This window comes from Trypanosoma equiperdum (genome assembly GCF_001457755.1).
Source record: "Trypanosoma equiperdum strain OVI genome assembly, contig: ctg_1042, whole genome shotgun sequence".
Taxonomy (NCBI): domain Eukaryota; phylum Euglenozoa; class Kinetoplastea; order Trypanosomatida; family Trypanosomatidae; genus Trypanosoma; species Trypanosoma equiperdum.
In genome coordinates, this window is record NW_027122997.1 from 10,351 (window position 1) to 21,696 (window position 11,346).

An 11,346-nucleotide genomic window follows, 5' to 3' on the forward strand; every position below is an offset into this window, starting at 1 on the left:
TTGCGGTGGCCTTCGCAATCACGTAACGTTTCACTTTTTTCCCCCTCACCCGCAGTGTTGTGCCACGAGTGTGTGTGTGTGTCCCGCTTCTTCACTTATTCTCCCTTATTTATCACACAATGAATGAAGCATGTTTGATTTCCTTCCTTTTGCGAACGCGTTATAAGGACAGGGTACGTCTGTCTTTTTTTTTTCTTTCTCTTACATTATTCTATTTGTTGTAAAAGCATAGTTCCATGGAAGGACAAAACTCAGTTTCTCTTCCTGATTTGGTATCCGAGGGCCAATGCAATGCGCCTGTGGTAATACATTCGTTGCCAGTGAAGACAAATTTCCGTGGGACAACAGATGTCACTGTAAACTTTACGCAACATACGGTACGTGGAGAAGGAGGCGAGCTCCGCAATGCATTACGCGGGCGTACGCTTATGGGACGTGAAGTAATATTGCCATCTTCATATGTTATTGCCTGCGCAAGTTTCACCAATAAACCTCCAATTGCGGAGGCGGGTGGGAGGAAGTCTGGTGGAGCTGCTGCCTGTTTTGATACCACTCAGCCGTCTTCAGCGCAGGTGGAAGCGGCAGCGGGGGACATGCGCATCACAGCCGTGGCTGAGAGTTTTTGCATATGGGAGCATGACAAGAAACCTGAGAGATCAGAGATGGTAACTCAGTGGCTGCGCTTGTCAAATGATCTGCACTGTTATGAGTAGGAATGTTGGGTGTTCAGGAGGAAGTCACGTGGCTCATTTTCTTTCATTTGCATTACTGGTTCATGCGCTGCTGTTGGGTTATAGAATTAATGGCGGTGAAAGGATTCACACACATGCAGACACACGTATATATATATATCACATTCCTACACTCACGTGTTATTTCACCAATTATGCTTCAATTGAGTGGATGGGTAGGATTAACTACCTTGTGGTTTATGTTGTTGTTGTTCGAACGTATACCCTCAACAACAGGGTCCCGATACGATGCATGTTTATTTGTGTCTGTTTCTTTTTTTTTTTTAAAGATCTTTTTTTTTCTCATTTGAGGAGGGTTGTCACGATCTCTGCATTTGATTTATTTAAGTACTTAGCCTTTTACTCCTTTCTCCTTTGAAGTAGTAGTGGTTTCCTGTGTTCAACCCGTTTTCTTTGTTATTGCAAGCAGGCCTTTACTGATGACCGCAAACTACCACACGGCGGAATTGCACCAGGCCCTGGGGGCCGGTGTCTCGTACGCGGAACTTTGTTTTGCTCTGCAGCAGCGCATGTCTGTGGCTGAATATCAAGAGCAAGCCGTTCTCTTTGGAGCCATGCGCTACTGGTCGTATCGGCGGCTGCCGAATTTTGTACGAGAAGATGTCTCTGAGGAAAAATACTACGTGTCAATGGTGCAGCACCTCAAGGCAAGGCTTCAACTTTTTCCCTACCCTCATGTGGAAGCTGTTGTACGGTACACTCACGAAACGCCACTTGTGTATTACACCGTGATGATTGCGGAGCTTCTGAAGAAGGAGCGCAGTTACGATACGCTCCCAAATTTCACCGCCGTGGACGTGCTTAATTGTATAGGAATTGGGCGGAACGAATACCTTGAGCTTACACGCGAAGTAAGGAGTAAAGTGCGATGGCATGTCAACAGAGGTTTTGTAAAGGACCATCTGCCCGCTCGCCTTCTTTCTACTATGGAATTAACACCCTTTTGCCGTGTGCTTCCTGTGGATGGGTCGGCGGAACCGCGTAAGAAATCAGAGCTGACGAAGGAGGAGTTATTGATGCACAACCATTTGCTTCAGTGTTACAAGGACCAAGACAGTAAGGACAGCAGTGGTGAAACGATTGTGAAGAACCCTGAGAACATAAGGTCCAAAAATGGCGGTAGTGGTGGTCCTGAAGTTAAGAAAGTTGAAGGCGATTTTGGTCGAATGGGTAGTCAATGCGGTGCTGTTTCTGCGGCATCTGCATCATCGCCAAGAACGCCACTGGGCGCGCCACCATCGGCTCACTCCGGTGCTTCTGTGGCTGCAGACGGCACTCCTATTGTGCCCTCACCGAAGTCTGCAGATGATGCGGCATCTATTGCTCATAGATGCTGTTATGCGTGTGAGTTATCAAGGGTAGAGCTTCTTGGTTTGTACCATAAGGGGCTCGTTTGCACTATATTGGATGTAAGCATCGAGGATCAAATTGTTGTGCCCCCACTGGAGCATTTCGTGATGAATCGCACTTCCGACGACCCCATTGAAGTGTTGTTGTATAAGGTTCTTGGAACAATTGACGATCGTACCTCTCTAAGGCAGTTAGCCAAGCTTCTTGTACTTGAGGAGGAAGATCTGTGCTTGGCAGTGCAAATGTGTATCCGACTTCGCTTGGCGCAACCACGCACGAACCGCATACCTAAGGATTTCGAGCCCTTCGTCGAGCGTGTTCACACTTCATGGAGTGAGTTGGTGCAACCATTCCTCACAGAGGAATCTTCTTCCCCTGTTGCTGAAACTGAATCGACAGATGGTTTTGGCGTTATTGTTGGTGATGATATTAACAGTGGTGCACTCGCTGACAGCTTGGTGGAATCCTCATGGCAGCCTTCAATAGACACTGAAGGGTTGGATATTGCTGTTCATTTCGATGGGGATTGTATAAAGAATAGCAGCAACGAAGTGAACGTGCAGAGCATCATTTCTAATGCCTGTGGTACTGAAGGACAACCGGCGAAGCGACTGGTACTTTTGTACGACACGAGTTTGTTGGGGTTTCTCATGATGACAAACTTGAGTACCGACCCTTCGTTCAGGCAACACGTTGTGACGCTCTTCGAGATGGGAAAGCTCTCAGATGAAACTATGGGCGGTTTTATTGAAAAGCTGGAACAGGTACAAGGTGCCAGAGCGGAGTGTGGTTTATTCGGTGAAGCGGCGCAGTATGTTCAGAATGTGCTTTCTCTCCGTGAGGTGGTGAAGAAGCTGCGACAGGTTGTTGGACCCGAAGGTGAACAGGGTTTGGATATGCTCAAAGTGGAATCCGTAAATGAGCAGGACCCAACGACGCGTTACTCCCTCCTTGCGCGGAATTACTGGGCCTACTTCGTTGCATCACCGGTAGCACAGGCTCCGCTGATTGACGTTAGTATTAAGGGCGTGTATGGAAGTAGTGTGAGTCTCATGCCGTCGCCGTGGATGATGCTCTTTTTATACGAAAAGGTGCACATGGGACCACCTTCAGTTCTTTTGCCTGTTGGCTTGCCGCTCTTTGCTTGGCCGCCTGCATTACAAGATAGCAGGAAGCGTTGCGTGGCGAAGTTAAGGCTTCAGCCGTTCATGGTGAATGCTGAGGTCACGTATGCGGAGGTTGCCACGTCCCTTATTCTTGCGAATGAAATGACAGCAACAGCTCCACTCTTTGTGCAACGTGTTGTTGATGTTCCACTTGAAATACCAGCGCCTTCAGCCATGGCGGCTGCTGCTGCAGAGGCGGCATATGAAGACGGTGGTTTGGAGGGTGATGTGACGTGTGCGATGAATGGTGTTGTGGTGGAGTCGCCCTTTCACATGTTACTGACCGTGTTGGTCCCTTTTACCGCATCGGATGACGAGGCAGTCGAGTTACTCTGCAAAGCAGTGCAGCACAAGAAACCTTCAGTTGCGGCATTGCGTTTCATTAGTAACCAAACGCGTAACACAACCACGTTTACTCCCCAAGTTAACGATACCAACAACACAATAATTAGTGAAGAGGGTGTAGCCAGTGACGGTGGGTGCGACACTCCCACTGCCGATGTTGAGGAATCCGACAAGGTTGTGACACCAAGGGCCAGTGCTTCCGTTATGGAGGAAACACACCCAATGATGTATGTTGAATGCTTTCGTAGTGCAGTAGAAGCATTGCAACTCCAGGACTCATTGGGACATTTTAACTTTCACGTTTCGTTGTATGAAGTAGGTAACACGTCAACGGATTCAGGTAATGCATATCTGTTTCGTGTGGACGCGGCTCACATTGTGGATATGGGCCTAGGTATTGCTTTAGCGGATCAGCCATGCTGTGAATTAATGGTAAAACATCTTGAAGGGTTGTTGAGTGAGTCGAGGATGGAGGCACATTCAAAAGCAATGTTGCAACTCTCGCGAGAGATGGGTAACTTTCTTGAGCGTCACTCAACCTTAACAACGACGGAGCGAGAACACATGGCATTGCAGTCAGCAGCCATTGCGGGCCCTCTCACTCAACAACATGTAAGGCGTTTAGGTGAGAAGGGTAATAGCGGTGCTCCATTTCCAAATTGTGTGTTACTCTTCGATGGAGAACGCCTCTCCGCGATTGATGACTGGGATCCGCTTGTGGAGTTGTGGCAAGTATGAAGTTTCTTTTTTTTTCTTTTGTCTTTTTAGGGAAGAGGAATTATAATGAATCAATGTTTTGTTTTCTATCTACTGTTTCTTTCTTTTTTTTCCTTTTCCTTTTTTTTCTTTCAATTGGGCATGTCCTCACCTCCCTATGTTTTTTTTGAACATTGGGCCATATAGTGGATTGGTGCTTGGCCTCACCTCCCTTTTTTTGTTTTCTGTAGGATGAAAAGGTACTTTTTTGCAACCTCTCATCGGCGTTCATGAATGAAGTTATGAAGCCATGGAAGGTGGAAAACACAAAAACTTCTGCTGCTTTTAGTTGTTTACACGCACCTGAAGTTTTGTTGTTTTACATTGTTTATACGCCTCTGCCTAATTGTTTATTTGTCGTGGTTAACTTTTACGACTGCCATTCTTCCTGTTTGTTTTTGCTTGTTATTTAGTATTTGGTTGATTAGTGTTGCCGTGCGTGTGTGTATGTGTTGGGAGTGTGAGTTATGCCCGCCTAATTTATTATTATTATGATTATGATTAAAATCGCTGTTACACCGCCCCTGCGGTTTGATGGATGTTCGCTACTGTTGCTGTACTTATTCATCGTAACCCCCCTTTCCCCGTCTTTGTCCTTCTTTTATTTTTCTTTGCCATATGCAGCATGTAGCGGTTGAGGGGTATCGCAACCTTGTCTATTTTAGGTACCGAATTAAATATCCATTGAACAATGTCGTCTTACGAGGCCTTTCGCCTACGTGAGTTGAAACAGAAGATTCCATACGTGATTGAATCCATAACTACAGCAGGGAACCTTGTTTTTATCGGTACAAATGACGGTAAACTTATCGTTTACGAACTTTCCCCCAGCAAAGGGGATCTTCGTTGTTTGCATATTCACACGGCCAGACGGAAACACCCTGTTCTCGCCACTATTCCCATTGTGGAAAAGCAGATTCTTGTTGCGGTTGCGGACGACGCAATTTTGGTGTTCCGATTGGAAGAGCCGATAACATCTGCAGCGACGGATCACCCGCGGGAGGATCAGTTGCAGGAGCTTAGTGCAATAACTGGAATGAAGGACATTACCGCCGTGCATGTTAAGCGGCAAAAGGGAATATTTTCCATGGCGGTACTGCAACGCAAAAAGGTCAGCATTTATGAGTATAGGGAGCAGGGACAACGGCAGGAGTTTATACCAGTGAGGGATGGGTTGCAGGTACCGGATGGCGGAAAGTCACTTACGTGGGCCAGTCGAAATATTATGGTAGCACTTCGTCGTGAATATCTTTTAGTGGATGTGGCGAGTGGCATGGTGGAGTGTCTTTACCCTACTAGTAATAGCAAAGGTGTCAATCCCCTTCTGTTGCCGCTTGACCCCGTGCCGGAGGTTCTCGTAGACAATGGAAGAGGTAACGGGGCGCGCGCCCTCCATGACGGAACAATTCTCGCCGGTAATGAAGCCAACACGTTGGTGTGGTCCTCTCCACCAAATGGTGCAACGTATGTTCATCCTTTTTTGCTTACAGTACACAGCAGTAGCGGACTGGAGGTGCGGTTACCGTTTGCGAGTACAACACGCGGCTGCTCGGAAACCACGCCGCTGGGGCAAAGCATTGGTTGTAAAGGAATTGAACGTATTTCCCATCGTTCATACGCTGACTTTGATGTGACGCTGCCAACTAAAAGTACGCCAGCCGATGCGTTTCGCAGAGATGTGACCATCGCAACAAGTAGCAGTGGTGGTAGTACCAATACGGTTTATTTGGTTGAGATGGTGCCGCCACGCGAGCAGGTGATGGGTCTCATCTCCGCCAAACAATTCGAGTTTGGATTGTTACTGTATGAGCTTTGTGTGAATGAGGTAGAGGAGGCTTTGGCAAAAAGCATGCAAACTCATTATGCGCTGTGGTGTGTTTACAAGCGTGGGGATGTTAAGACCGCCATTTTGCGCTTCCGCGACGCACGGGTCGACCCTCGGTTGGTTATTAGTCTCTTCCCCGGGTTTCTCACACAACGTGCGCGTGATGCGTGGCAGGTACCCGCTGATCTGAGCGAGTTGCTGTCGTCTTTCCGTGCGTTTGAGGGTGTTGTGTGCTCAAATGAGTCTGTGGATCTTCTTCTTGACTACGTGACTTCTCTCCGCCCAGAATATATTGCCGCTGGTAGCAGCGCGTCCGTGGGAATGGATACGTCTCTCTACCCTGATGTGGATGTGGTGCTTGAGGCGGTCGATACGGCAATTTTGAGGGCATATGTTTTCTTGGGACAAGAGAAGGAGCTCTTAAATTTTTTGTGCACGGAAAACGCATGTGCTCCCAGGGATTCGGAGCAGTGTCTTTTGGAAGGTGAGCAATGGGTGGGGCTGGTGGCTTTATGGTACCGCCAGGGCTTACATAGCAGAAGTTTAGAGTTATTGAAGGAACTTGCTGTGACGGGGGAACCAACATGTAGTGCCATTGGTTCATCCGTAAATAAGGAAGGAGAAGGGATAGACACGGTGCCGAACACTATCCAGGATGATAATGTTATACGAGATTCTTTTAATGATGAGTTTCTCTCCGTGCTGCGGCGTCTGCTTCCCAAAGTAATGATACCTGAGCATGAGACAAGTGGTATATTTATTTCCCAGAGTGATATTTATAGCCACATGGAAGCGCCAATGGACCAAGAGGAGGACCTTCAGCAGTCGGCACGGTTGCTTCGGCGTTGTGTGGGTGTTGTGACGACAATTCTTTATTGCAGAAAACTTGCGTGGGACATACCAGAGACCCTCCAGTTGGTGGCGCGTCACGCTCTTTGGGTTCTGGCAAATATTCCACCACTGTGGTCAGTTATGTTATTTCCAGTAGACAAAATGACGGCTGAACAACAAGCCGCTGTGCTTCGATTAGTTCGCACCGACATGATGGGCGTTGGAACCACCAATATGCATGAGCGAGTGGTAGAGTGGTTATCTCTCATTCTTGGAAACCAATATGACACCTGCAGGGATGCGGCAATGCATGACGCCTACTGGAAAAGTTTGGTGGAAGTGGTGTTCGTTGAGGGCGAACAGGCGAAATCAGTGGGTGTTGGTGCTGAAATTGAGGTGGAGGAAACCGAAATTAGGCAGAGGCGGAGGAAGGTGCTTTGTGACTTCTTGAGCTCTTCGTCTTTCATGAACCTTTCAGTTGTACGCGCGTATTTGGAGCAGCCAACCGTGCGCTCTCAGGCATATCCCGAACGGGCAATAATTTATCAGCGCTTGAAGTTGCATGGGGAAGCCGTTCGCATGTGTCTCTACGAGATGAACCAATTGGAGGAGGCGAAGTACTATGCGATTCGGGCCAGCCGTGATGAAGAGGATGTATTCCTCGTGCTTCTTAAGGAATTACTTCGTCCCTCAACCGGTGCGGAGCCACGACTCGAGGAAGCGATGTCTATTGCGAGTACGTGTGGGAGTATTGAACCCCTTGCTGTTCTTGAGTTGCTGCCTGATAATACACCCATTGCAGTTGTGGAGGATTTTCTCAGACGCTCGCTTTCCGTTGCTGCCATGCGGAACCGAAGTGCGGCCATTTACGCCAGCGTGTTAGAAGCCCGAGTGCGGCAGGCGGAAAAGGTGCTTGAGCTTGAGAAGTCGCGGCGAGTTGTAATCGACATCGAAAGCTCCTGCGCGGTATGCGGGAAGAAACTACGGCCGGGGACGGTTTTCGCCCGCTTTCCAAATGGCATCCTTGTGCATCACGTCTGCATAGATGATGAAAGTGTCTGTCCTGTTACGCATAAAGACTTCCGAAAGGGTGTTGAGGTCCTATTGCGGGAAGTGTTGTAATCAGGGAAGATAATGGTATAACTATATTTTGCTCTGTGTAAAATTTGGTGCTTGCGAGTCGTATGATGTGGGCACACGTGCGTGTTTGTGGAGGTGATGTTAAAAGAAATAAAGGAGGGGGAAACTGCATATGCTGTAAGGATATTCAGCTTGGAAACTGAAGAGCTTTCATCACTCAAAGGTGAGATGTTTTAAACTTTCTTTGGCGTATGCTCCACTGCCTATGGATTCACTTAGGCCTCTCCCCCTCCTCTTTTCCCTTCTCTCTCTTACGCTCATTCATTCATTCATTCATTTTAATTTTTATGTGCGGGTTCTTGTGATCCGCATTGGTATTCTCACCTTCCACTTCAATGGCCGTGGTAAACCGCCCTCCTGCTGCGCGCCATTCATCTTTTTAACATATGTTTTACGATCATGTTGTAAGTGTGCTTGTGATTCAGTTTCTCTCTTTCTCTTCATTATTTCTTTCATATTTTCGTGATGCGCTACGCAAATATCCGCATTCGGAAATAACAATGCGAATTGTGCACAAAAATAATAATAATAATATATAATATTAACAATAAAATAGGCGAAGGCATTGAAGTGCTTTTTTTTCTTGGTGGGGGCATGGCGGCCTTCTTCGGTTCGCTGGTAAAGTCTTTTATTCTTCCCAAGCCTTCTCCTACTTATAGTGCAGACAAACACCCTGGTAAACTGGTGCATATACCGAGGGTTGACTGGGATACACGGAAGGAAAATGGCACCTTTACGTACGGGTTGCTACTGCTCGACACGGCTGCTAAATTCATCATCATCTACGCTCACACAAATGCCGTAGACGTTGCGATGGTGTTTGAAACAATGTCATATGTAAGTAAGCGTACCTCTACCTCTGTACTGCTTGTGGAATACACGGGTTACGGAATTGCATATGGTGAGACGACAGAGCGTTCCATGAATGAAGATGTGCTGTCGGCGTATTATTACGCTGTGCGTCACATGCGGGTGCCCGCTGATCGCGTAGTGCTGATGGGCCGTTCCATCGGTACGGGGCCATCAGCTCAAGTATGTGCGCTTCTGCAAGGTGAAGAGGAGGTTCCAGCACTTCTTGTGCTTCAATCCCCTTTTACATCACTAAAGGAATGCGCAAATGATATCACGCCCAATGTGGGCTCAATTGTGGGCTACTTGGGTTATGATTGGTTTCGTACCATTGACGTGGTTGCGCAGGTGCGATGCCCCATCATAATTCACCACGGGCAATGCGATGATGTGGTGCCGTTTGAACACGCGCAGCAGCTAAAACGGACCATCGAAGAGGCAACACCACCCGGTGTAGTGGAGCTCCATGCGGAACCGAATCGCGGTCACAACGATCTTCCCACAGAGAGCGCGAATCGTTTTATAGATAAGAAACTACGATCGTTTGGGCAGCCGCGATGTCTACAACCCAGATGCCGGCCCTATCATTTAGTAAACCCATCCATTTACGAGTATCTCTTCTGCGTGAAAGAGCAACCCATAATCAACATGGAAGAACTTCTAAAGCACTGGAATGAAACTTTATCCATAGGTTCCTTCGCCTATAAGCGAGAGAAGCTGTACGTACTTCTCACAGCTTCCGTGTCACTCTTCGCTATGCGATGTGCCAGGGCGTGGCAACATTACGCGGGAAGTCGGAAGCGGCATTACGGTAACAGTTATAGCGCCAGTTGCAATGGCAGTGTTGGTGTTGTTGGTGGTAGTGGTGGTAACGGTGATGGCAGTGGCAGCGGTGCAGAGGAGTTATATTGTGCTAAGGAGGATATCATTAAGAGGTGTTTAGCCTGTTGGGGAAGTCCTCTTGGTGCCTACTTAAGTGTACGTGGCCCTCCAATCCGTCACAAGATATTTGGCGTTCACTTGGATGTGTGTGTGGAGAATGTGGTGGCTAGCGATGGTATTAGCAATGAATCGGGTTTCCGTTCTTGTGGAGGCAATCCCTATTTCCTGAAGCGTGATACAGGGGAGGCATACTTGAGCGTAGCGGAGTTGGAGTTCACGCATGGCTTAACAAGAAGCGTCGCTGCAGCCATGTCCACCGCTCCCACTCTTGGCGGTGAGGAAGATGAAATGGACGTGTTTCTTCAGAAGAATGTGGTTACGAGAATACAGACACAATGTGAGCGTGTGGTTGCGTTTCTTGATAGTAATGAGTGGGAGAATATGTTGGAAGTTCTCGTGAGATTTGGCCAGCGAGCACCATCGTTTCTCAGCAGTAAAGCGCTGCAGTATTATTCGGAGTGCTCATCTCAGGCACGCTTCGGTGACAGTTGTGGGACCGGTGCCGCGTGTTGCGGTAATGATAGCGGCCCGGCACCACGCAGCGAAGTGATGGAAACCATTGAAGATGTTGATGAGTGGCTCAGGCCGTGGGTTGTTAGTCCTGACACGCGAATGCAATTGGGAACGGAGGTGCCTTGGGATTATTACCTTTTGAAGGCTCGTCTTTGTGTCGTTGAATACACGCCGCTGGGACCCGATACGAGTTGGGAGGAGGCGCGACGCATTACTGACGCGTGGAGGGTTGTGAAGATAATTCATGACCTCTTTTGTAGTTACTCCCGCCGTGTCCTCCACCCCTCTTTCAGCGCGTCATGAGTTGGCTGCAAACGCTGTGAGAGTAGTAAAAGTATACATGAAAGTTAATTAGGAGATAAGAAGGCAGAAAAAGGAAGGCTGGTGGCAATGGTGGAGTACGCGGGACAGTGCCATTGCCAATGGATCACATTCCGTGAAACCAGCAGCGGCAGTTACATAAGCGTAAAGCGGAACAATAACTAAGCAATCAGTTATGAGGCGTGGAATGAGGGGAAATAGCGATGCAGATAAGTTTAAAAGCAGGAAGAGCAACAAATAAATGTGCAAAATCCGCTCTGCGTGAGGCATACCCGCGTTAAAGGAGATTAAGCGAAAGGTTGGGTGGGAGAACCGGCTGCCTTCTTATGCGGGGGTTTCCGATACAAGTTTCGCTTGTATGATCATCTCGCGGTTTCTTAATGGGCTCACTTCCACATGTCCGCTCTCTTTAAATGCACCTTGCTGGTCGTGTACCGCAGTTTCAAAGTGAACATATTTCCGTACCTCTTTCTTTTCCATTTTAGTCTTGTTTGTCCGTTAATTCGATGCAAAAGTTGCTTTCGTCGATGCTCTCGTTGTTATTATTATTATTATT

General features: G+C 47.9%; 4 protein-coding genes and 1 pseudogene across 5 annotated transcripts; all 5 read left to right on the top strand.

Annotated features, from left to right (window-relative positions):
- Nucleotides 1–236: 236 nt before the first annotated feature.
- On the top strand, nt 237–713 carry TEOVI_000904800 (Ribonuclease H2 non-catalytic subunit (Ylr154p-like), putative; the record flags this gene model as incomplete). Its single annotated transcript, XM_067220048.1, has 1 exon — nt 237–713. One exon carries the CDS (start codon nt 237–239, stop codon nt 711–713), a length of 477 nt encoding a protein of 158 aa, XP_067076149.1.
- A 458-nt stretch (nt 714–1,171) lies between these two features.
- Nucleotides 1,172–4,351, top strand: TEOVI_000904900 (FAM91 N-terminus/FAM91 C-terminus, putative; the record flags this gene model as incomplete). The annotated part of the gene is made up of 1 exon (XM_067220049.1): nt 1,172–4,351. One exon carries the CDS (start codon nt 1,172–1,174, stop codon nt 4,349–4,351), a length of 3,180 nt encoding a protein of 1,059 aa, XP_067076150.1.
- Nucleotides 4,352–4,561: 210 nt separating this feature from the next.
- Nucleotides 4,562–4,782, top strand: TEOVI_000905000:pseudogene (annotated as a pseudogene). Its single transcript is given in 2 exon segments — nt 4,562–4,579; nt 4,582–4,782. Coding segments are annotated over 2 exon segments (219 nt in total).
- Nucleotides 4,783–5,060: 278 nt separating this feature from the next.
- Nucleotides 5,061–8,147, top strand: TEOVI_000905100 (Vacuolar sorting protein 39 domain 1/Vacuolar sorting protein 39 domain 2, putative; the record flags this gene model as incomplete). Its single annotated transcript, XM_067220050.1, has 1 exon — nt 5,061–8,147. The coding sequence occupies one exon, from the start codon at nt 5,061–5,063 to the stop codon at nt 8,145–8,147; it is 3,087 nt and encodes a 1,028-aa protein (XP_067076151.1).
- Nucleotides 8,148–8,759: 612 nt separating this feature from the next.
- Nucleotides 8,760–10,772, top strand: TEOVI_000905200 (serine peptidase, Clan SC, Family S9D; the record flags this gene model as incomplete). The annotated part of the gene is made up of 1 exon (XM_067220051.1): nt 8,760–10,772. The coding sequence occupies one exon, from the start codon at nt 8,760–8,762 to the stop codon at nt 10,770–10,772; it is 2,013 nt and encodes a 670-aa protein (XP_067076152.1).
- Between the last annotated feature and the right edge of the window lie 574 nt (nt 10,773–11,346).